Source organism: Caretta caretta, chromosome 7, assembly GCF_965140235.1.
Source record: "Caretta caretta isolate rCarCar2 chromosome 7, rCarCar1.hap1, whole genome shotgun sequence".
Classification (NCBI taxonomy): domain Eukaryota; kingdom Metazoa; phylum Chordata; order Testudines; family Cheloniidae; genus Caretta; species Caretta caretta.
In genome coordinates this window covers 106,632,345-106,657,542 of record NC_134212.1, presented here as the reverse complement: position 1 = coordinate 106,657,542, position 25,198 = coordinate 106,632,345, and the positions used below count along the sequence as shown (strand labels likewise).

The window sequence follows — 25,198 nt, the reverse complement described above, 5'->3', positions numbered from 1 at the left end:
ACATTTATGGGAGATACTGCTGACTGCTTCTTATTTACAGTGTCACCTGAAAGTGAGAATGGGAATTCGCATGGCACTTTTGTCGCCAGCGTTGCAAGGTATTTACGTGCCAGATATGCTAGACATTCATATGCCCCTTCATGCTTCAGCCACCATTCCAGAGGACATGCTTTTATCCAAGGATCAGTACTATACCTTAATCCTCACAAAACCTTATAAGGTAGTAAGTAAGTCTGGGAGAGCAGGGAAGATGTTGCAAAAGTCATGACTTCGTTCTCCCTAGCTCTAACCTCTAGACAACCATGTCTTCACACCTATAAACCTAACTGATACTACCCGCAATATGTAGGTTAAGATGGTTGAAATATTTAACAACTTTATACTTTTTTTCCTTTCAAGTCTTATATTAATGTTGCATGCTATGCATATATTTTAAATAAAACCTATAATGTAGTTTTCCCTTCAATTGATAGACAGGCAGTTTCTGCCTTTCTGAGGTTGGATCTGGCAGTGATGCATTTTCTTTGAAGACTCATGCTGATAAGAAGGGAGACTACTATATTATCAATGGCTCAAAGATGTGGATAAGCTTTGCAGAACAGGCAGGAGTGTTTTTCGTGTTGGCAAATGCAAATACTTCTTTGGTAAGTTGCTAAGGAACAGTTGTGGCTATTTCCTGTGGCTGTTGATAATATGATACTGATGTAATGTGGTGTAAATTCTTTGCATCTTGCTCCCACTAAAAACTGATTTTTAAAAATTAGTCATATTTTCCCTGAATCATCTATATGAGAAAAATGGAGAACCTGGTGAGTATTTTAAAAAATTTCTTCACACACCTGGGAAAATAAAAATGTCAAAACAGTAACTGCTCAAATGAGGGACCAGCAAATATTGACATATCATGTGTCATCAAAGAATAGACATTCTGAATCTTAATGGCACTTCTGTTGTCTTATCTTTTAATGGTTTGGTATTGGCAGGATACTGTGATTAAAAGTGCAATAGAACTAGGCCTATATGCAGTGGAAAGGAAAAGTTAGTACAATATTAAAACATGCCCATGTGACAAAGCACGTTTGAAAAGAGACATGCCATGTTTTTTCATTTATCAGTTTAGGTATAAGTAAGGTAAAGATAAAAAATCCTAAACTGCATAGTTTAAAATGTAAAAACATTTCCACTAGTTAACTGAAAAAGATGGTGCAATTGAAAGGTGAAAACTGAGGAGCTGCAAAACTAAATTATAAGAAAAGGTGTTTTGTTTATTTATTAGCATTGTTTTGGAGTGACCCATTTAAAAAAAAAAAAACCTAACTTGAAAATATTTATAAAACGTAGTTATTGAAGTTTATGTTTCAACTGATCAAAAGGGTCTTTTAGTTCCATCAGTGAAGAGCTGACTTTTTAGTTGAAAATCATGTCATTTCCAATCCAGGTCTGTATTTATTGATTGATTCTGTTTATTTATTTATTTTATTTCTTCATTCGTAAATAGGTAGACAACCTAAATTAAGAAAAAGTTCCACAATATTAGATACACTGAAGTTCAACTAAGTCTATTTTTAATCTCCTCCATGAACACTGAAATTTAGAGGCAAGTTATTAATTCAAGGAAGCAATGTGTTTCTTTGTCAACAAACAGACAATTTCAAACTATAAATTGAAGTGCAGTAGTTAATGAATGGGATAACTCTCACATGAACACAAAATATAATTTCAGTTAAATGCCATTTGTGTGCAGCTGCCATTAGTGTAAATGGGAATTACATATGTGCTATGTGAGAATAGATCAATATAGGATTATATACTGAAAAATCATATAGCCTGTATTTTACACAAAGCTTATAAATATTGCAGCCAGTAATTATGCTAAGAGAATATTAAGGTTGCAAAGTGAAGTAGCCAAAAATTAGCAAATTCCAGAATTAAGGTTGCTTATGCAATCCATGTATATTGTCCCATGCCTTATTTACTGCACACTATTAAAACTGTGATCTGAATACAAAATTAATTTCCTCTTGGACTTTTCTATGATACTGTAGCAATTGAGTGCTTCACTAATGTTAACTAATTTATTTTCCCAATTCCACTGTGCTGTGAGGTAGTAGTATTACCCCCATTTTATAGATGGGGAACTGAAGCACAGAGTGACTAAGGTCAAAAGTGTCCACTAATTTTGGGTGCCCCAATTTGAGTCACCTAGGACCTGATTTTTTCAGAATACTTGGTATTTTATATAGCCCTTTAAATGTTCAAAACACAGTTTCTAGTAACTTCAGTTGCAGATGTGAGTGCTCAGCTCCGGGGGTCTTATTTTGACATTCATAAAATGAGGAATACACAATTTAGTGGACGTCTGTGCAAAGTTTAGTTTGTGATTTGCCTTGCATCACATAGAAACTCTGTGATAGAGGTAGGGTCAGAAACCAATTCTCCAGGATAGTGCTCAGCTGCCTTAACCATGAGACCACACTTTCTCTTCTTCCAACCCCCTGCATTCAGTACACACCTTTCAGCTTCTGCAACAAACGAAGCAGGTATCCTACAGACCACTCTCTTTCACTGCACAGTCCTGATTTATCCCATGCCAAGTCCATTCTGCATACTGAAAAAGTTAGGTGTGTGCTGTTGAAAAAATAGTATTAACGGGCAATCCTAATTTGAGTTTATCCTAACTTTTGATTGCTTTCTTTAAAAAAAACTAGGAAATTATAAATGTCAAGGTTGCAAACTGAAAAATAGGAATTCCCTCATATGGAATTATACTGACCTCTGTGTGCATCATCCACAGTGTTGAAACCTTTAGATCCTCTTCATAGACCTGCTTGAGCTAACTTGGTAACTGATAACAGTCGTAGCTTGTCATCCTTTACGGGGACTAGCCATTAGAGGTGGATGAGAGAAACACTTTGTCATTGGGTTTCACAAATAGTCGCTGACAGCAGAGGAATCTTAGGTTCGTTTCTAGGTTCTCCTGGGGTGTGCTCTAAGTGGTCATACTCTTCTGTCCCTCTTTCTGCATCCACAAGACCTGACCCATTCTGCCTTTGTCCCCTCAGACAGACTGTCTCTATGATAGTCCTGCTTCTCGCCACTTCCAACTCTATATACCAGTCTCTGCCTTTTCTCTGGCTCCTTGTCCCAGTCTGTTTCCTTGCCTAATCAATCACAGTCTCCACTCCCTTACCCAGGCTTCTAATCCAATTCCAGTCTTTTTGCCTAGCCAGTCTAAGTGGATAAAGCACAATTGGGTGACCTTGTTTTTGCTGATGGCATTTTCCTGCTTAGTTTGACACATTATTTAATAGAAAAAAAATCCAGCTTTTGGCAGACACAGCAAAACACATTGGTTTGTTGATAAACAAGGGGAGGACAATATATGGCTATTGGTGTCCCAAAAGCAACCATTAGCGTAGACTCAGAAACACTAGGAAGAAATAATTTTACCTGTTTAAGGAGTCAGACGTGCAGTGATGGTGACACCATGCTACATGTCAAGCAATAAATATAAAAAACAGCAAACAGCTTTCATAAGCTTGAAAAGATTTGAAATAGTAGTATGATTGCCGCTCATATGAAAATATGGATTTTTAACACCAGCATCATGTCTGTCCTCCTTTATGGAGCAGAGTCATGGAAATCTACAACAGAAATTGTAAGAAGATCAACTCATTCCAAAGTAAATGCCTGTGGAATGTCTTCAAAGTCCATTGGAAAAAAGTTTCTTGCAACATCAGAAATTCTATGTAGAGCAAACCAACCTAAAGCATCAAACATGATAAGAAGACAATGATGGACATATTTAGGGCACGCTATTAATGATGCCACCAACATGACTTCCACGTCAAGAGATAACATGGACACCAGCTGGGAAGAGGAAAAAAAAGGGTGACCTAAGGAAACATAATGCAGAGCAATAAAGAAAGAAGCTAAATCCGTCAACAGGACTCAGAAGCCTGCACAGAGCACAAGACCTAAATAAATGGTGGAAACTGGGTGGATGCCCTATGCACCTGAGGATGTGTGGCGGATAAAGAGAAAAGAAATCTAAATCTTTCCCTCTGGTCTCCTTGTCTAAGGCCAAGTCTTCCCTCCACCATCCAATCTCTCCCGTCACACTCTCTCCCAGGCTCCTTACCATCTCAGTCCCCACAATGCCTCTCTGCTCCAGTCTCCCCAGGCTCTTAATGCAATCTCAGTCTGTATCCCACCGATCCCACTCTCTTTGCTAGACAGTCCCATTATTTTTCAGTCCCAGTCTTCCTCTCTGTCGCTTCCGCCCCGCCCTTCAGGCCTGATTCCTCATTCTACTGCATTCCAGCCAGGCTGATTCCTCCATCTCCACACTGCCTGGGCTGCAGCAGGACAAGCACTGAGAGCACAAAAGAGATGTTTTTCCTGCTCTCCTTCCCTGTGTCCACTGTCACAGCAGCACCTGGCAGATGGGAGGAGCAAGTGCAATCTGGGAATGAAGCATCCTCAGTGGGGGTGGAATCTTTAGAGAATTTAGGTGCCAAACTAACAAATCTGTACTGAACATGTGTGAACTGAGATCTTTCAAAGGCTTATAATTTGGGCAGTTTTTCATGGGAACAAGAAAAGCTACTGCCATGCTAAATTTGAAATCCCTGCACCAAAGCCTGGAGGCTTAGGGAGTCTCAATGAAGTGGTGCTAAGAAGTATTTTACCGGGGGGAAATGTATTTTCTCTAATCTTGAAAATGGCTGAAACATGTTTGCTGAAATTCCACTGCTTCCCTCTACCCCCATGAGGTTAACAGCCAGCATGGAAAATTTTAGCCTGAACAGTTAAAGTTTGGCAAAGCTGTTATAAACAGTTGAAAAGAGGGTCTTCTAAAGGGATGTGTCCGAAAACCTTAATTATTAGCACCACTACCATCTCCACATATAATAAGTCTCATGACTCACCTAGATGCTTTAGATGTAATACTAAAAAAGGCATACTAACTTTTTTTTGTTTTCTAGAAAACTCTGAATATGTTGGGTTCAAGTATTTAAGGTAACTTCTGTGTTAGGAAATACATGTTTAACCAGATTTAGAAATGGCATAAAATACCAGACATACTAGTAAGAGCTATCAGTAATAATAAATTGATAAATTATCAAATTCAATACTTCAGACTTTTTGTAGTGGATTTTATCAGTATGAAGAAGATGTAAACAAATCAGTGGACCCGGGGATTGGAGAATGACATAAATTAAACAATGTTACATAATATGAAATAGAAAATAACATTACAGAAATTGGGAAATATCTTTCAATGATGTTGCAGGAACGCTATTTACAAATGAACACTGAAAAAACTCAAGAACCTAGTTACATATTTTTTTTCTCTTTTACAGTCTTGATTAATATTAATTTTTGATCATTGTGATTAATATTAAATAAGCATTATGTGACAATAGACATCTATTTTTTAATCCTGTTTCTGTGAAAGAAACCTTTAAATTATTTACATTTTAAAATTAACATAGAGAAGTAAAAATTAAACCATTATGGAAGGATATAGTTATTAACTTAGACTTCATGTTAATATTCAACTAGATGCTCCCCTCTATTTAGTCTTAGGGGAATTCTGCACAAAAAAATTAAAAATTCTATGCATGATATTTTAAAATTCTGCATATTTTATGTCAAAATAACACAGTATAATCACATCAGTTTCAATTAGTTTGGTAATTTATTTCAAAATACCTGTCAGCAAGTATGTCTGTAATAATATAGACGACAAAAATTCAGAATTTTTTTTTTTTTGACAAATTGATTCCTTACTAGGCAAATTAATACAGAACTTTGAGTAATTCATTTAAACTACAATACAGAAACGTATTTCCCGCATCCCTCAGAAGCAATGCAAAGGCTTGGGGGAGTCCTGGCTAACGGAGAAGCTGAGGGAGAGGGAAGGAGCCTGGGAGTGAACCTGGAGGATTGTTGCATGTGAGTGGCAGAAGTATGGAACAGTGTTTGGGGGGAGGGATAGGGAGTTGGGGAGCCTCCACCATGCAGGCCCTGACTGACCCCTAGCCTCTCCCATTCAGTCAGGCACATTTGCTCCCATGCCCGTGTGGCCCTGCACCCCTTCCCATTCAGCACCTGGCTCAATGCTGTCACCCCACTAGTTCCTGAGTCCTGCCCTAGTCTGCCCCCCCCCCCCAACTAGCCCTTCTGAACCCCAGTCCATGACCCCCCAGCAAGTTCCCTGTGTGCCCCACTCTGTCTGTCCTCTGCCCAGATCCCATGCCTCCTAACCTGGCTCTACAGGCCGGATGCTGTGATGAACGGGGGGAGGGATAGCTCAGTGGTTTGAGCATTGGCCTGCTAAACCCAGGGTTGTGAGTTCAATCCTTGAGGGGGCCATTTGGGATCTGGGGCGAAAATTGGGGGTTGGTCCTGCTTTGAGCAGGGGGTTGGACTAGATGACCTCCTGAGGTCCCTTCCAACCCTGGTATTCTATGATTCTGTATGATTCTAACGCAGCAGGCTGCAGGGTGTTACTGCTGGCCAGCCGCTGCTGTATGTTCTGGCATCACAGCAGTCTCTGGTGGGCAAAAAGCAGAACTGCAGCACTTCTTGGGCAGGAAAAAAAATTTCTGCGCTGGACATGAATTCTTCATGTGCGCAGTGACACAGAATTCTCCCAGGAGTAAGACTCTATTTTACAGCATAGAAGGAGAAAATTGTACGTGAAAATGGGCAAAAGAATGGTGCCTAACACCATGTACATCCCCAACTGTCATATACATAATAGCTGTCTGCAGCCTCACCACATGAATGCCTCCTATTAAGGCTTGTGAAGGTGCTAAACTCCCCTGGTCCCTCTAATATCAATGGAAATTGATGGTACTTCAAAGGATCAGGCCTTTGGGGCTCTGCTGAAATTGGGTTCTGGTTGCTGGAAATGGGGTGAAGCGCAGGACACAGCCACTCTGAAAATCCTGATTTCATGGGAAAGGCCTCAGGATTTCTCTGGTAAGATGGTGTGATGCTTCAGAGAGCAATGCTAATTCTTCCACCTCTGAGTAGAAGTAGGCGGTTTTAGTAGGAGAGCCAATGGGAGCACAGCGCAAAAATGGGATTTGCTGTCGGGTAAAGTGAGCTCAAAGGAGCGCAGAGCAGGAACTTCAGTTGCATGAGGCCTGCAGGATTGGGCCAGAATTTCCAACTGCTTTGCATTCTATATAGGTATTACAGACCCTATCCTTCCCCCTTTATTTGAAGCTCTTTCTCCTCACCATATGGTTGATATGGCCAAGAGAGCCACTCAGACTGTTCTAAATGTGCTTTTTTCTCTATTATTTTTTCTACAGAAAGAGATGACTTAGCCTTTGTTAAATTTTTGCAATTGCAAAAGATATAGCTGGGGAAAATAAAATAGATGATGGTTCCACATTTTGTACATTAATATAGTATTTAATAGGTTTATACTGCAATATAGAAATCAAATATTCAAAGCCCATTTGGTTTTATCTTAAAAGTCAGTTCTTTGTTTTTTATTCATTGCTTAGGGATACAAGGGAATTACATGCTTCATAGTAGATCGTGGCACAGAGGGCCTACATGTAGAGAAAAAGGAAGATAAACTGGGAATCAGAGCAACTTCTACGTGCCCCGTAACGTTTGAAAATGTTAAGGTACAGTAAGTGTTCTGGAGGTTTAGGCGGAAATTTAGTAACCTTGTTAAGTGTAACTTGCATACATCTTGAGTATGATACAGGATTAGGAAAGAAGATTTGGTAAGCACTTGATTTTCACAGATGCTAAATTTTTGGGGGTAGCTGTGGCTGCCCGGCATCCCTGAAAATCAGGACTTAAGGGACTTAGATTACTCACTTGGCACCTCAGTGATACAGGTTTTCATTAGTGGTCCAATTCTGAGTAATTTTCTCTGTCATCCTTCTTATAATCCTGTGTGTGTTGGGGAGGGTTAACAAAAGTATTATGGGAATCGGGTGCCCATTTTATATTGCTGCCTTCAGTTATGAGACATGTTAAATAAAACATTCACGCTGATTCAGCTGTGAGCGGTACTAGCAGTTACAGAACAGAAAAGAAAAAATAATTGAGTGGTTTTATTCTTTAGGTTCCTAAGACCAATATCCTGGGACAGCTTGGACAAGGCTATAAGTATGCAATTGGAATGCTAAATGTGGGCAGAATAGGTATTGCTGCACAGGTGAGTAACATTGTTTAATATTTAATGTGATAATTCTGTAGTTTGAATTTGGATTGAAACATTTAAAATATTATAAGAAAGAGGTTGGTAAGGGAAAATTAAGAAAATACCTTATGAAAAGAATCCGTGTTGCCACTAGATGTCACTCTTCTTTTTTGTAAGATGAAATAATGTTTGGTATAGGACTATACATTACACTGATTATTGTACATAGTATTGCTTTTAATAATGCAAAATTCTGTTTCCATTGTAATAGTCTATGTTGAGAACAAACAGCAGTTAGTCTCCAATGCTTAATTTATTAATTTTCAAATATATCTAAAATGTCATCATCATTAGAGAGACAAGGTGGGTGAGATAATATCTTTTATAGGACCAAGTTCTGTTGCTGAGTGAGACAAGCTTTCAAGCTACACAGAGCTCTTCTTCAGGTCTGGGAAAGGTACTCAGAGTGTCACAGCTAAATACAAGATCAAACAGATAGTTTAGCGTAAGTAGTTAGCACATCCAGTGTGAAAGATGCCTGCTGGTGGAAACTCTCGGGAAGCAGGTGGGAGAGCTACAGGAGGAGGTGGCTAGGCTGAGGCGCATCCATGCCCATGAGGAATTCCTTGAAAGTATTCATATGGAGACATGCAAGACCGAGGAAGCTATCCAGCTAGAGAGGACTGCTGTCACGCCAGGGGAGGAGGATATGGTTCTGTCACAGGGAGGACACTGGCTGCTGGTTGCTTCTGGCAGCAGGCAGTGCTTCAACCCTGCTCTGAACCCATCCACCACGGTGATGGAAAACCGATGGGCAATAACTGATGAGGAATCACCCCCAAAGGGGGAGGAGGAGAAACCATGTACCCCCAAGGCTGGGAGGTTTGCAGTCACCACTCCCAGGAGGAAACGTAAGGTAGTGGTGGTTGATGACTCTCTTCTGAAGGGGATGGAGGCACCCATCTGTCGCCCTGACATGGCATCCTGGGAGGTATGCTATGTGCCAGGGGACAATATCTGAGATGTTATGGAGGGATTGTCGAGGATCATCCGGCCCTCTGACTGCTACCCTATGCTACTCATCCATGTGGGCACTAATGATACTGTGAGGTGTGACCCTCAGCAGATCAGAAGTGACTACGGGGCCCTGGGAGTAAGGGTGAAGGAGTTGGGAGCACATGTGGTAGTCTCTTAGATCCTTCTGGTCAAGGGTAGGGGCCCAGGCAGAGACAGATGCATCCTGGAGGTGCACACCTGGCTGCGAAGATGGTGTCGCCAGGAGGGCCTCAGCTTCCTTGACCACGGGATGCTGTTCCAGGAAGAAGGACTGCTAAACAGAGATGGGGCCCACCTATCGAGGAAGGGGAAAAGCATATTTGGATACAGACTGGCTAATCTAGTGAGGAGGGCTTTAAGCTAGTTCGAAGGGGGAACCCACAGGTAAGTCAAAAACATGGACACCTGGGAGAAGGGTCAGAATTTGGGGAGAGTATGGTCTGTTATAGCAGGAATAAAGGAGAGAGAAGACAGAACCAGGGGGGAAATCAAATCAGTATCTTAGATGTCTGTATACTAATACGAGAAGTATGGGGAATAAGCAGGAAGAACTCAAAATGCTAGTAAATAAACACAACTATGACATAGTTGGCATCACAGAGACTTGGTGGGATAATACGCATGACTGGAATATTTGTATAGAAGGGTACAGCTTGTTTAGGAAACACAGGCAGGGAAAAAAAATCAAGGTGGTGTTGCCTTGTATATTAAAAATGTATGCACTTGAACTGAGGTTGAGATGGAAATAGGAGACTGACTTGTTGAAAGTCTGTGGATAAAGATAAAAGGGGTAAAAAACAAGGGTGATGTCATGGTAGGGGGTCTACTACAGACCACCTAACTGGGAAGAAGAGGTGGATAAGGCTTTTTTTTTTTTAAACAACTAACAAAATCATCCAAAGCACAGGACTTGGTGGTGATCGGGGACTTCAACTACTCAGACATCTGTTGGGGAAAATAGTACAGCAGGACACAGATTATCCAACAATTTCTTGGAATGTATTGGAGACAATCTTTTATTTCAGAAGGTGGAGACAGCTACTAAGGGAAAGGCTGCTCTAGATTTGATTTTCACAAATAGGGAGGAACTGGTTGAGAATTTGAAAGTGGAAGGTAGCTTGGGTGAAAGTGATCATGAAATGGTAGAGTTCATGATTCTAAGGAATGGTAGGAGGGAGAACAGCAAAATAAAGACAATAGATTTCAAGAAGACAGAATTTAGCAAACTTAGGGAGTTGGTAGGTAAGATCCCATGGGAAGCAAATCTAAGGTGAAAAACAACTGAAGACGGTTGGCCGTTTTTCAAAGAGACATTATTAAGGGGCACAAGAGCAAACTACCCCACTGCGTAGGAAAGATAGGAAGTATGACAAGAGACCACCCTGGCTTAACCAGGAGATCTTCAATGATCTAAAAATCAAAAAAGAGTCCTAGAAAAAGTGGAAATTAGGTCAAATTGCAAAGGATGAATATAAACAAATAAGTAGGTAGGTACAAAATTTGAAAGGCCAAGGCACAAAACGAGATCAAACTAGCTAGAGACATAAAGGGTAAAAAGAAAACATTCTACAAATACATTAGAAGCAAGCGGAAGGCCAAGGACAGGGTAGGCCCGTTACTCAATGAGGGGGGAAAATAATAACAGAAATGGCAGAGGTGCTTAATGACTTCTTTGTTTCATTTTCATTAAGAAGGTTGGTGGTGATTGGACATCTAACACAGTGAATGTCAGTGAAAATAAGGTAGGATCAGAGGCTAAAATAGGAAAAGAACAAGTTAAAAATTACTTAGACAAATTAGATGTCTTCAAGTCATCAGGGCCTGATGAAGTGCATCCTAGAATACTCCAGGAGCTGACTGAAGAGATATCTGAGCCATTAGCAATTATCTTTGAAAAGTCATGGAAGACGGGAGAGATTCCAGAAGACTGGAAAATGGCACTATATTTGCCCATCTATAACAAGGGAAATAAGGACAACCTGGGGAATTACAGACCAGTCAGCTTAACTTCTGTACCCGGAAAGATAATGGAGCAAATAATTAAGCAATCAGTTTCAAACATCTAGAAGATAATAAGGTGATAAGTAACAGCATGGATTTTTAAAGAACAAATTGTGTCAAACCAACCTGATAGCTTTCTTTGACAGGGTAACAAGCCTTGTGGATAGAGGAGAAGCTGTAGACCTGGTATATCTTGACTTTAGTAAAGCTTTTGATACTGTCTCGCATGACCTTCTCATAAAAAAAGAAATGCAAGCTAGATGGAGCTACTATAAGCTGGGTGCAAAACTGGTTTGAAAACCTTCCCAGAGAGCAGTTTCAGTGGTTCACAGTCATGCTGGAAGGGCATAATGAATGGGGTACTGCAGGGATCAGTTCTGGGTCTGGTTTAGGTAATGGCATAGAGAGTACACTTGTAAAGTTTGAGGACGATATCAAGCAGGGAGGGGTTGCAAGTGCTTTGGAGGATAGGATTTAAATTCAAAATGATCTGGACAAACTGGAGAAATGGTCTGAAGTAAATAGGATGAAATTCAATAAGGAAAAATGCAGAGTATTCCATTTAGGAAGGAACAAGCAGTTGCACACACACAAAATGTGAAATGACTGTGAAGGAAGGAGTACTGCCGAAAGGGATCTGGGGGTCATTGTGGACCACAAGCTAAATATGAGTCAACAATGTAACACTGTTGCAAAAAAAGCAAACATCATTCTGGGGTATATTAGCAGGAGTGTTGTAAGCAAGACACAAGAGGTAATTCTTTTGCTGCACTCCGCGTTGATTAGGCCTTTTAGTGTAAGTACTTACATAGTTAGGTTGACATAAGCTGCCTGGCGTTGACCTAACTCTTAGTGTAGACCAGGCCTCTCTCTCACCAACAGAAGTTGGTCCAATAAAAGATATTACCTTACCTGCCTTGTTTTTCTAATATCCTGGGACCGACATGGCTACAACAACAGTGCATATCTTCCATCATGTGTGTTAATTTTTCAAAAAACAAATTCAACTATTTGACAGATACTGCAGATGATATTAATGGTGTAAGAATAAAGTATAATATTTAGTGCTTACAAAATTGGTTGCATACTTAGCAAATGACATTTGATATTAGCTTTTTATCTTAATCATGAAAAGGTCCCAGAACAAAATTGATATGTTATAATGGAAGTCTGCTAAGTTTGTGGTGTTGTACTTTAAAAAATGTACATTAGGGCACCTTAGACCAAAATGTCAATTAAGTTTCTGGATTATTTAAAATATGTGCTATTTAGTTATGAGTCAGATTCAGATCCATAAATTCTAATTGTTTTAACTGGGAACAGAGTCCAGCCCTATAAAAGTTGATTTGGTTTTGTGGCTGTTTTTATCATTCAACCTTTGCTTTTAAAGGGAAATATAATTAATGCAAAAAATATTATTTTTGTTATGCAGTAGAGGTGGTGTGTCTGTCCCTATCATTTTGAAGGCTGTTATTCTTCCTTATTCCTTTTCCAGCTGCTGGCAGACAGACCAGGAGTAATAGGTCGTGCTTAAATGCATGCTTTCCACATGGTAATGTAGCATGACACTAAATAGGGTTGGCTTTTCCATCATTTCTGAAGATTATCTGTGATTAGACTTTGTCAGGTATGGCCTTAAAAAAAATCTAGATCACTGGCTCCGATTGTTCTCAGAGATATAAATAACATAGCTCTTATGGCAGTAAAGTACACTGTCAAGGTCTTAATCTAATTACTGCGAGTTACCCTTGTAACCTAATTAAAAGTTAAGGTAGGTATTTGTTATATCTTAGCTAATACTTGTTTTTGGCACCTTCAAATGAAGAGAAATGTGCCTGAATGAAGAACAGCAATTCTAAAAACCCTGTAGAATTGAGTTTAGTTTTGCAGCAGTAATAGTTTAGAAGGAAATGAATTTCTTATAAATGTGATTGTTTCTATGAAAACAGTTTCAAATAATTTTAATGTAAAAGAGTTATTTGTGATGTTACATGTGGTCATTTGTTTGTCTTCAGTGCAGTGGAAAAGGGTAGCATATAGTATAGCTAATTAAGAATGTACTACAACTATATTTTCTTCTTCCCTTTATCTATTTTTATTTTATTTTGTACTGTGTTCCTCCAGAATTTTAAGAGCGAGTAGAGGATAAATACTGTTTGAGTTCCAGTGGCTCTGGAGGAAGCATCTATGGAATCTAGGATAACATAACCCTTGTAATTTCTCCTATGTAGCTCTGGCCTATGTGTACAATCTTTCCCCGCCCCCTTGAATTCATGTTTGAAAAATAAAAACTCTGCGCCTCCCCCCCACTTTAATTACTGGAAAGGCGCTTGTCTTCTCTGATTGGGACACTTGGCTTTCAGTCAAAGACCTGTCTTCCTAAGGATCTGTAAAATAACACATGTTGGGGCACCATATAAAAATAAAGTAACGTAGTTCAACTGATCAAATAGTTGGTTACCAAATGTTAGTAGCCCATCTTTATACTCTAGTGGCCCAGATCATTCTCAGTGGAAAAGGTATTGTTTTTTGTTTGGTTGGTTTTTTGGGGGGGTTGTTTTATTTTTGTGAGATTCCAGTTTCAGGATCATCACTGTTAATTCTGCTTTCTTACCAGCTGTTCATGTCCCTTGTCTGTCTCCCTTTCCATCTCTATTTTTTGTTGTACGTGCCTCTTGTTTGTTTCATTTTCTGTCTTTTTCTTTGCTCCTGTTAGGAAACTTCTATATGTGTAGCTGAATACAGAATGAAACCAGCTAGGATCCTAATTGGTTTAATTGAGCATCTGACTCTTACTAGTAAATTCATAACTTTGCTAGACATTAAAAATCATGGCCCTAATAAAGACACTGAATTTATGGCTTTTACAACAATCTATACCTCACTAACTTCCATTTTTGTCCTATGACTACAGTGATGTTAATGGGCCACTTCACCTTGAATGTCCCCTTAGAATATGTGCTAACTACTTATGCTAAACTAACTGTTTGACCTTGTATTTAACTGTGATGCTCTGAGTACCTTTCACATAGCAGAAGAAGAGCTCTGTGTAGCTCAAAAGCTTGTTTCTCCCACCAACAGAAGTTGGTCCAGTGAAAGATATTATTTCACCCATATTGTCTCACTATTATTAATGGATTCTCTAATAGTCCCTCTCTTGTAAGAAGAGTTATGAGAGCTTGTGGGATCTTTTCTTCATGATTTTCTTTGCAATAAAGTATTCTTCATGAGTATTAATCTTCTATCCAGATCTGAAAATCTTTGCTTGATCATCTTTGCTCAGACCAGTCTGTCAGAAGGTGGCATAAATGCTGTTTTTAAAAGTGTGGTTTTTTTATAGGAGATTTTAATTCCCCCCCCCCCCCCCAATAGTAAATAGGGGTCATGATATGTGGCAGCCTTGTGGTATGTCAGACACAACTGGCCCCAGAGCTCAATACGTCACATTCGCCAATTACAAGTATATTCTATTTCTGATGCTTGTTTAACTCCCGTTAGCATTAATAGAAGGCTGTGGAATGACAGAAATGTAGGGCTGGAAGGAACCTCAAGAGATCAATTCCCTCCATGCTGTGGCGTGACAAAGGTATACCTAGACCATCCTTGATATGTGTTTGTCTAACCAGTTCTTAAAAACGTCCAATGACTGATTCCACAACCTCTCTTGGTAACCTATTCCAATACTTAACTATCTTTTTTCCTAATGTCTAACATAAATCTCCCTTGCTGTAGATTAAGCTGATTACTACTTGTCCGGCTTTCAGTGGACATGGAGAACAACTGATCACCATCATGTTTATAAAAGCCATTGACATATTTGAAGACTTCTCAGGTCACCCCCCTCCCCCCCCAGTTGTCTTTTTTTCTCAAGACTAAAGGCCGTTTTTTAACCTTTCCTCATAGGTCAGGTTTTCTAAATCTTTTATCATTTTTATGTCTCTCCTTTGGACTTTATCCACATCCTTCTTGAAATGTGGTGCCCAAAACTGGACACAATACTCCAGCTAAAGCCTCACCAGTGCTGAGTAGAGCAGAAAAATTACTTTCCACATCTTATGTAAAACACTCCTGTTAACACACCCCAGAATATTAGCTTTTTTTTCCTTCTCCTTTTTTGCAGCTTTGTCACATTGCTAGCTTATATTCAATTTGTGGTCCGAGCTGGTGTTAAAGAAAAACTTGTACTTGTTTCCTATGACGTCAGTTTTGAGTCATTAGGTAGGAGTAAGAGTTTAAATGGGTTCATCTAACATGTTGGATATCTGAGACAGCATGTTCAGGGAGTCAAAGGCTCAGGGGATTTGTATTGCAATACTTTCAATTTCTAGATCACTTATTTTCATCCATCTCAGCTAGATTGGTGATGATTCAAAGTTTTGCTGTCTGATGTCTCTTTGGCGGCCTATATGAAGTTAATTGTTACTATTACTCCAGTTGTTAATAAGCAGGTGTCCAGATCACAACTAGCTGCCCTTTTGGTAGCTTCGGTAGAGCTGCTAAAGGTTGAATAGGCATCAGTCTCTTAAAACTGTCCTCTAAAGGTGGTCTCTCCAGAACATTATGGGGGAACTGTGCTACTACCACCTCCTTTGTACCAGTTCTGTAGATAAATTACTCTAATTTTTTATGCTGTCAATCTGGCACCTTCATAACAGCAAAATAATTTGATTATAATTGAGTTTCTATAGGTACTATATATATTTATATTTATTCACTGTTTGCTTTAGACAGGAAAATCACTGTATACCAATTAGGGCTTTTCACAGGATCGTACACTGAGATTAGAAAAGACTGCTTGGGCCATCTTTTGATTCCTCTGAATTTTACAGAAAAGTTCACCACATCATCTTCGCTAATGTCTTGCCTTGATTTACAGGGCTTCACTGTGTATCCAGATGGTTATGGAATAGGCTTGTTCTTCATGCAGACTCTTTATCATGACTCACCTGGACAAGAATTCTAACAGTAGTAAAACCTCAGCTAAGGTTCTGGTTAGAATTGTTTTATTATATTTTGTATTTACATCATCTTTGGTTTCATTATTCCTGATACTACACACAGCATATTTCTTTTTACAGAGAAAAACTAAGCTCATCTCCTTGAATGCTGAAAAATTAAAAAGGCACACCATCTGCCCAGAAAAAGAATTACTGTAATTATTACCTCCGTTGGGTACATTAAATGTACAAATTGTTTACTCAGTGTAATCTTTGTTTCTCTGTTCATTCACAGATGTTGGGATTGGCACAGGGATGTTTTGACCACACAATTCCATATGTAAAGGAGAGAGTCCAGTTTGGGAAAAGCATATTTGATTTTCAGGTATTCATCAGTGTATATATTAAAAGCTGTCTACTTAAAAGAGTCGTAAACATAATAGAAAATGTCAGGAATGAGTCATTTGATTGAATAACTATAGTGCTGTTGTGTTATTTAATATCTCCCCTTCTCAATGTCTGTAAATGGCAAATTGAAAAGAAATTCAGATAAACCTGAATTTGGCATATATGATCTGCAGATCTAATGGTGTTTGTGCATCTGTTTGTGCATCTATTTCATACAATAATTAAAACCTGACAGGACACTGGACTAGATGAACCATTGGTCTGACCCAGTGTAGTCATTCTTATGTTCTTAAGTGCATAGTTCAAGTACTCATTCGGCGGGGGCATGATTCACTGTTATTTCCGAATTGGAAGTACATTAGAAGACGTCATCTTCTTAAGGTGGGGAATGGAGTTGGAGTCACTATTACTGAATGGTTCAGCCATATTCACCTCCTGGACCAGATCCTTTGCTCTACGTAGGAGTAAATCAAGAATTGCCTCCCCTTGTGGGTTCCAGGACTAGCTGCTCCAACAAGCAGTCATTAATGGTACCTAGAAATTTTATGTTTGCATCCTGTCCTGAGGCGATAAGTACCCAGTCAATAGGGCAATAGTTGAAATCTCCTATTGTTGTTGGGTTTTCTATTTTTGTAACCCCTCTAATCTCCCTGAGCATTTCACAATCACCATCACTATCTGGATCAGATGGTCAGTAGTATATTCTTACTGCTATACTCTTACTATTCAAGCATGGAATTTTTATCCATACAGATTCTGTAGTACAGTTTGATTATATTTGACTTTATGCTTTCTTGTATATATAGTGCCACTTTCCCGCCAGCGTAACCTACTCTTATTCCTCTTTAGTTTGTATCCTGATATTACTGTGTCACAATGATTATCGTTGGTACACCAAGTTTCTGTGATGCTTATTGTATCAAATCCTCATTTAATACTACGCACTCAAATTCATTCATCTTAATATTTAGACTTCAACTTACCAAGTTGTAACAAATTTTACAACCTAATGTGCCCATTGGGTCCCTGTGTTGCTGTGCGGAAGATTGGCTGGGGGTGGAGAGGGGAGGAAGCGAATGTTCAGATCAATCAGGCAGCGAGGGAAATATTCATTCCTTGCTCCCAGAAGTCTGTTAGTGTGATACCCACAGCAGGGCCCCAAAATCCAGTTCTGCTCCAATTGTGAGGGGAGGGAAGTTTTGATCAGGATGCAGAATGAGGAAAAAAGCTTATCAGCCCAGTCTTGAATACTCAGAAGCCAACAGCCTTATAGTGCAACCTTCTGTCTAACCAATCAGCCAAGGAGCTCTCCCTCCTCAATTACATGAAGCTGAGTATCCAGGAGGAAGGGAAGAAAAAAGACAGGTGCAATTTTTCAGGTGGCTCAGATTTTCTTTCTCCTGCTGGCCCAGATGAAGTCTTACCACCTCTGAAAGTGCAGAAAGGAGCGGGGGAAAACATTTTATTAATCCACGATCATATTTTATTTCAGAATGCAGGTTTAAATCTTTGAAAAGCAATACACATTTTGCTGCATATTGAAGTTAGGCAGCTGGATAATACTTTAAAGAATATTAGATGTGTTGTAAGTTCTGTCTAACATCAGGCCTGCTTATTACAGGGAATGCAACATCAGATAGCTCAAGTGGCCACCCAGCTGGAAGCTGCACGGTTGCTGACCTATAATGCAGCCAGACTCGTAGAAGCAGGAAGGCCATTCAGAAAAGAAGCAAGCATGGCCAAGTATTATGCTGCCGAGGTAACCAATATTTGCCTTATTTGGTACTCTTAGTTCACTTGCTTTTTGTTTTAAAGCCTTATTTTTGCTAAATATGTTTCTTGTTTTCTTTGTAAATTAAGCATAGTTTTCTCTTATTTCCAACATACAGTTTTCAGACAGGATGAAAGTAGGACAACTGAGGGATAAACAGAATAACCCTCGTAAATAGAGGACAAAAAACCCTCAAACAGCAGAATTAAAGAAAGGAAGTGTAGTATTATTTATGCACTCAATAAAACCTCAAATACTAGCATTCACCCTCAAGGAGATGCTCTGAAAGATTCCATCACCTCAGAATTCACTGCTATGGTAAGATAGGGGGGAATTAATCTGTGGTCAAGAACGCCTCTCCCAGTCATGATGATAATTCTGGATATAAAATCCAGAAATGTCTATGGGCATAGAATCCTTTTCACTTGCAATGGTAGCCAAAACAGCAATTAAAGTTTCTTTCTTGGTAGGGAAGGGACTATTGCAAATAACTATTCTGACTTCTTCATGTCATCAGGTGGGTGAAGTGGGAATGAACCTTAAATTGGTGCACAAACAACATTCTTATAAAGTTTGCATAGAATAGGTGACTCAAATCTCCATTCTTTCCCTTTCCCTCCAATTGCTGCTTTAATTATTGCTTTGCTTTTCTGAAATTAGATGGAACAAATGACATTGACTGACTTCTTGGCAAAGATGTGTCCTGGGATGGTAATTGTGAATCTAATTTTCCTTAGGTTGCAACACTGACGACTAGTAAATGTATTGAATGGATGGGTGGAGTTGGATTCACAAAAGATTATCCAATTGAAAAATACTATCGAGACTGCAAAATTGGTAAGCAGCAATTACTTACGAATATATAATATAGACGTGGGTTTGGTATTGTTTCAAGGTTAACATAAGAACGGCCTTACTTGGTCAGACCAAAGGTCCATCCAGCCCAGTATCCTGTCTACTGACAGTGGCCAATGCCAGGTGCCCCAGAGGGAGTGAACCTAACAGGTAATGATCAAGTGATCTCTCTCCTGCCATCCATCTCCACCCTCTGACAAACAGAGTTCTCGGGACACCATTCCTTACCGATCCTGGCTAATAGCCATTAATAGACTTAACCTCCATGAATTTATCAGTTCTCTTTTAAACCCTGTTATAGTCGTAGCCTTCACAACCTCCTCAGGCAAGGAGTTCCACAGGGTGACTGTGCGCTGAGTGAAGATGAACTTCCTTTTATTTGTTTTAAACCTGCTACCCATTAATTTCATTTGGTGGCCCCTAGTTCTTATATTATGGGAACAAGTAAATAACTTTTCCTTATTTACTTTCTCCACACCACTCCTGATTTTATATACCTCTATCGTATCCTCCCTTGTGTTTCAATTACCTGGATACCAATTTGTCAGAGGTATTTTCCTTTCAACAAATAAACGCTGAGATATGACACTGATAAGGGTCATAAATATCTAGATATATGAGTCAGTCTGTCTATCATATTTAATTCAGAGTTAAAAAAATAGTGTGTGTGTGTGTGTATTGCTTTAGTGTGAATGTTACTGTTCAATCCAAATTTCAGTTCAAATTACTATCAAAGGTACTTAAAAATTAAATTGAAACCACAAGAGGGAGGAGAGAGTTTGGGTTAAAAAGTGTCAAAGTGACTTAGGAGTACAAGTCTCACTTTCAAAAGTTACTTGGCTATTTACGCTTCTAAGTCCTGTACTAAGTCACTTTGATAGTTTTGACAGTTTTAGTCTGACTTCTGGCTTTAATGGCTGATGTCAGCTGTAAATACTTTAAAATTTGACTTGAAATGTGGGAATTGCTGTTCATGGAAATTTCTTACCCCCCAAAATAAGTCAACTATTGATATTATATACCAACAAGAAAGTTTGCTTCACTATAGTCAACAGTAAAATACTGTAATATTTTATGTGAATATCAGCTCTGCTTCTGGTTGTTAATATGAATCTTTGCTTTATTGTCTTAGAGCTTTAATTGGATCTTTAGAACAAGGATTTAAATTACTGTTAATATGCTTAGTTTAGTTTTATTTCCTTTGGTTTGTTTCAGGTACAATATATGAAGGAACTTCAAATATCCAGCTGAATACAATTGCAAAATGCATAGCTCAAGAATACTGAAAACGGCAAGGACGTTGTGACTGTTCACACTGAAATTTAGAATCAGCATACCTCATTGGTGAAATCAAGGGTTACATATTTATTCCAAATTGTGTGTTTGTTTTTTTAAAAAAAAAACCCTAATCGTGGAATTTTATCCCTAAAACACTTCTAAAACAGTGCAATGATTTAAGTGATTGGGTTGTTTCAGACTGTACAGATCGACAAAAGTAAACAAAGAAACAGGAGATAAATCCTCAACCTGCTCTACTGGCACAAAAGGGCACAAAGACACCTGAAGGGGCAGCTGATTTCCCCCAGGGCAGAGGTATCATTGGCTGGTGTAAAGCCAGCTATATGCCGTCTGGTGTGGTGAGAATGGGTAGACTTGGATAGTTCAGCCATCCTTGCTACCTTTCTCCGGTGAGCGATTCCTTTGGGGCCGCTACAGTTGAGGTTACTTAGAGCAGTCTTAGCCTATTCTAAATTATATCTGGCAGCTTGGCCCTTGGCAGTCCCTGGATTGGGGATCTTGAAAGGTGCATTGGTCAAACTGGACAGTCTCTACGTAAAAAAATAAATGGACACAAATCAGATCTCAAGAATGATAACATTCAAAAACCAGTTGGAGAACACTTGAATCTCTTTGGTCACTCGATTACAGACCTAAAAGTGGCAATTCTTCAACAAAAAAACATCAAAAACAGACTCCAACGAGAGACTGCTGAATTGGAATTAATTTGCAAACTGGATACAATTAACTTAGGCTTGAATAGAGACTGGGAGTGGATGGGTCATTACACAAAGTAAAACTATTTCCCCATGTTTATTACCCTCCCCCACCCCCCAGACTTAACATTCTTGATATTTATGAGGTAAAACAAGCAGACTCGTGCATGATCAGAAAGAAGCGAAAAGCATAGTGCCATTTTTATAAAAGTTATTTGTAGGTCACTATTGTGACTTGCCCAAGGCCACCAAGGGAATCAGTGTAGGGATTAGAATTTGGGGCTTCATTATTGCAACGCTTGTGCTTCAACCCTGCACCATTCCTCCCTTGGTTGAAGCTTCAGTTTTAATGTGACTGCTTTAGTAGAGTGACTCTTCCAACAAATGCTTAGATTAGGGTGACAGTTGTCCCTTTGCTGAAGAGAACAAGTTTCAAGATTCATTTGATCAATGCCTTGGTGACTTTCAAGAGAAAAAATTTCAAATTGTTTGCAGACATACTTCCAGCTAAACTAAAAGAAGCTGAGGGTACAGTTCAACTAGAATTGATTATTTTAGGGCTTGTCTTCACAGCAACAGTTAGCTCAAATACCCCACTCCAGCTAGCCTAGCTTGAGTGAGAGCAGCCACACTGTGAAACACTTGAGCTACACAGATTGATTGGCTTAGCAACTGATGAGTTGTGCTAACATGGTGAACTATAGCCTATAGCTGCATCCCCACTTTATTACTAGCTTGAGCATCAGCAGTGTTTGAGCTTCAACCTGCACTCCCTGATGGGCCAGCTAGTTGAAGTTTAAAGCACCACTGAACTTAAGCTAGAGATTTGTATGTTGACAGGAGTACCTGAAGCTAACACTGCGGTGAAGGCAAGCCCCTTAGTGCCGTGATCCAAATTTTGTGAGGAAAAATATTGAATTTCTATTAAGACCTGCTGTGGGACAGATATCAAGGGTTGTGTAAGAGGGCTACTCTTTGTATGACCTCCCTGGAAGTATGTCATATTGGTAAAGATCCGCTTAAAGTGATTTGGAAAAATCAAAATATTGCAATGTGCCTAACAGCCTCAAATCTGCATTCTGTTATCCATGTGGTCATCTTGAAAATTCAGCTAGCCATCAGATAGTTGATTTTAGAGAATTAATGCCAGTCTTTCCATTAACACTGAGACACAGAACATGTTTGTCTACAGTGCTGTGTGCAGTTATATAAGTAAGTACAGAGCACTTTCCAAGAGAAACACTACATAAATGTGTATTTATCTATAAAGACCTAAACAAATTTGTGTGCAAATTAATTGCAGTTATTGAGTTTCTGGCAAGATGCCATTAAAGCCTTTGCTGCGGCCAAAAATGACATACCACTGTCCTAAACACTAGTCTCCCAAGAAACGGACAGTGTCATGTTGGGCCAAATTATTTAATCTCCTTGAGTTAGATTCCATTGCTGCACCAGTGCAGACTCTGGTTTGGCAACTGAGTGGGTTGTGCCTTCTTGCCTGAGTCTTCAGGGAACTGAGTTGGCCCCGGGTGCAGGGTTAGGGCAACCCATCAGGACTTCCCTAAGTTGCACCTCTGCTGTTAGCACTGCAAAATAACCTGGGCATAGGATTGGCCCTCCTGTCTCCCGCAACAGGGATCTTTTGATGGGTTGCAGCGCTGCCTTTGTACCTCTTCAAGAAAGTCTGCCATGCTGAGGATGGGACTTACAGCTGCTTTTTAGCTTTGTTATGTTGTTGTAAAGTGGCTTCAGTGCTCCTATGAATTCCCCCTTGTGTCTTCAGTCAACCCAGCTGAACAACTGCACTGAAATCGCATCTTCAGTAACAGGAATGTTGCACCTGTGCTTTCCTAGATTAAAAACAAATATTGGGGTTGTTCTTAAAAAGTGCCTGTATTTTTTAAAATATAATACCTATATTTTGTATCTGTTGTAGAGTCTCTAACAATCTCATTTTTAATAAGGCATTGGAACTATGAATTTTGTAACTTATTGAGACTGAGCAGAAAAATTTTGGTCAGATTTTTGTGCACTAATTACTCATTCTTGTTAAAGCTCTGAGGCAGATATCAAGTTTAGGGCATGGTTTCTGCATGGAAAAATATTAAAATATGCTATTTTATGTGATGTGTTCTGTGCTCTTGTTCTCAGTCATATTTTTCTTCAAATGTCAAGACTCTGTACTGCTTCTGCAAAATGACCTCTTGAACTTCACAAAAAGGAACAAAAATAAATATTTGATCCACTGTCTTAAAGGAATCTGGTGTGAAATACAAAGTAATTAATTTTGAAAAGAAACTTGCTCTTGAAAATAGATGGAATCTTTAACTTGACCAAATAATTACTGAACAATTTACAAGTATTTGTAGAGTTTGATCACCAAATAGAGAGAGGAACTGGCATTCAGCTATCTGATTTGGATGTGTTTGAAATACCTAGATAGCTTTTAATTCTGTCCAAGAGGTGCAGCAAGAGAGTATTGGAATGAAATTAAGAAAAGGAAAAATTGGTTTGATATGATGGAAATTTTCACCAGTAAGTTCTATTAGATTGTGGAATAATCTCCTAGTTAAAGTAGAAGCCCCATTATTTGAATAATATTACATTTAAATGAATAAAGGGCTTGAGAATGTACTGTAGTAATCAACTGTGCATTGAGAAAGTGTGGATTTGATATCCTCAGTTGGAAGATACAATAGAAGTGCAAAGCTGAAATTTAATTTTCTGACGTATGTATTTTCTAGAAAATTGTTCGTACAGAAGAGCTCATTGTTCAGTGGTAGGATATTGACTGTTATAGTTTTTATAGTTACAATGTAAAATACACATGAAATTTCCATATTACAGTCCTTTGGTAAAAGTCTTGTTTCAACTGACATCAAAGCTATTAAACCTGTCACCTCATGATAATGTTCCAGATATGGAATATCTGGTTTTACAGCAGCTAACTATGGCTTTTTGACTTTATCTGTTAAAATGTTTCTTCAGTTTGTACGTATTTACTCAAATCCAGGGCATATTTGCAATATTAATCTGGTATTCTTTTCACGAAAAAAGTTGAATTTAACAACCAGCACAAATACCTAAAAGTTCTCCACTTTGATCCCTTTTCTTCAGTTGTCAGATATGAATAACTGAAGTAGATGCACATCAAGTGTCAGTAAGAGTAAGAATTGAAGGGGACAAGTGTGTATTTTTTTAAGATGCTTATGAGAAGTCTCAAGTGTTCTATAACTTAAGTATTATGTAACATTTCCCCCATCTATCAGGTTAAGTACAGTAGCTGCAGAGCATTTTACAGAGATGGAGTTAGGCAGTTCCCTCGTAGGACTAATTCCTTGTATTGGATTTAGTAAGGTGATGTGGCATGGCAGAGGTCCATGACTATATTGAGTTTGTCTAAGATTTCATGAAATATTAATATTGTGTGACTAGTTTGCAAGTTGTCTGCATGCCGGGGTGAGGGATTTACAAAAGGTAAGTGACTAACCACAGACCTTGTTTCCAATACTGTAAAGCCTATTCATGAACTATCCAGATTATATTGAGATAAACATAGTGCTAACTCTAATAGTTGGTTCAAACATTATATACAAATTTATGAATGTTTAGTTTTTCACAAGTTTATGCCTTAATCTTATTTAAATAACTAAGTCCTGTTTACTTTTGTTGCAGAGAGGAACAAACCATTCAAAGTGAAGTGGCAAGTTACAAAGGGTGGTTAGTGAGTTACAGATTAGATTTACAACGGTGGCTTTATTTAGACCATGATTTTTAGCAAAGCTCCCAGGTTCATTTTTTGAATGTGTTGTGAAGGTTTCCTTTGAGGACGAGGTCTCAGGGATCGTATATGGAGTGATTGTTTTGTGAAAAGTGTTCACCCAGGGATAATATGGTGTTTTTGTCTTATTCTTCTGTATAAGTTTATATGAGAGTGTAGCGATTGTCTGGTTTCACCTACGTATTTGTTATTGGGGCATTTATTGCACTAGAT

General features: G+C 38.9%; 1 protein-coding gene across 2 annotated transcripts in view; it reads left to right on the top strand.

The window, feature by feature from the left end:
- Positions 1-23,459, top strand: part of ACADSB (acyl-CoA dehydrogenase short/branched chain) — a 30,853-nt gene extending 7,394 nt beyond the window's left edge. Inside the window, exons 5-11 of one of the 2 annotated variants that reach the window (XR_007357470.2) lie at positions 474-644; positions 7,530-7,655; positions 8,105-8,197; positions 16,472-16,561; positions 18,206-18,343; positions 18,474-18,673; positions 19,093-19,192. Coding sequence is in view for 1 of the 2 variants with exons in the window: in XM_048856212.2 (XP_048712169.2) it covers positions 474-644; positions 7,530-7,655; positions 8,105-8,197; positions 16,472-16,561; positions 18,206-18,343; positions 19,093-19,192; positions 20,426-20,496 (789 nt within the window). In the remaining variant the exon portion in view is untranslated. Of the gene's footprint in view, positions 1-473; positions 645-7,529; positions 7,656-8,104; positions 8,198-16,471; positions 16,562-18,205; positions 18,344-18,473; positions 18,674-19,092; positions 19,193-20,425 lie in introns of those variants that run through there. The other variant, XM_048856212.2, reaches the window with a different exon arrangement.
- Positions 23,460-25,198: the final 1,739 nt, after the last annotated feature.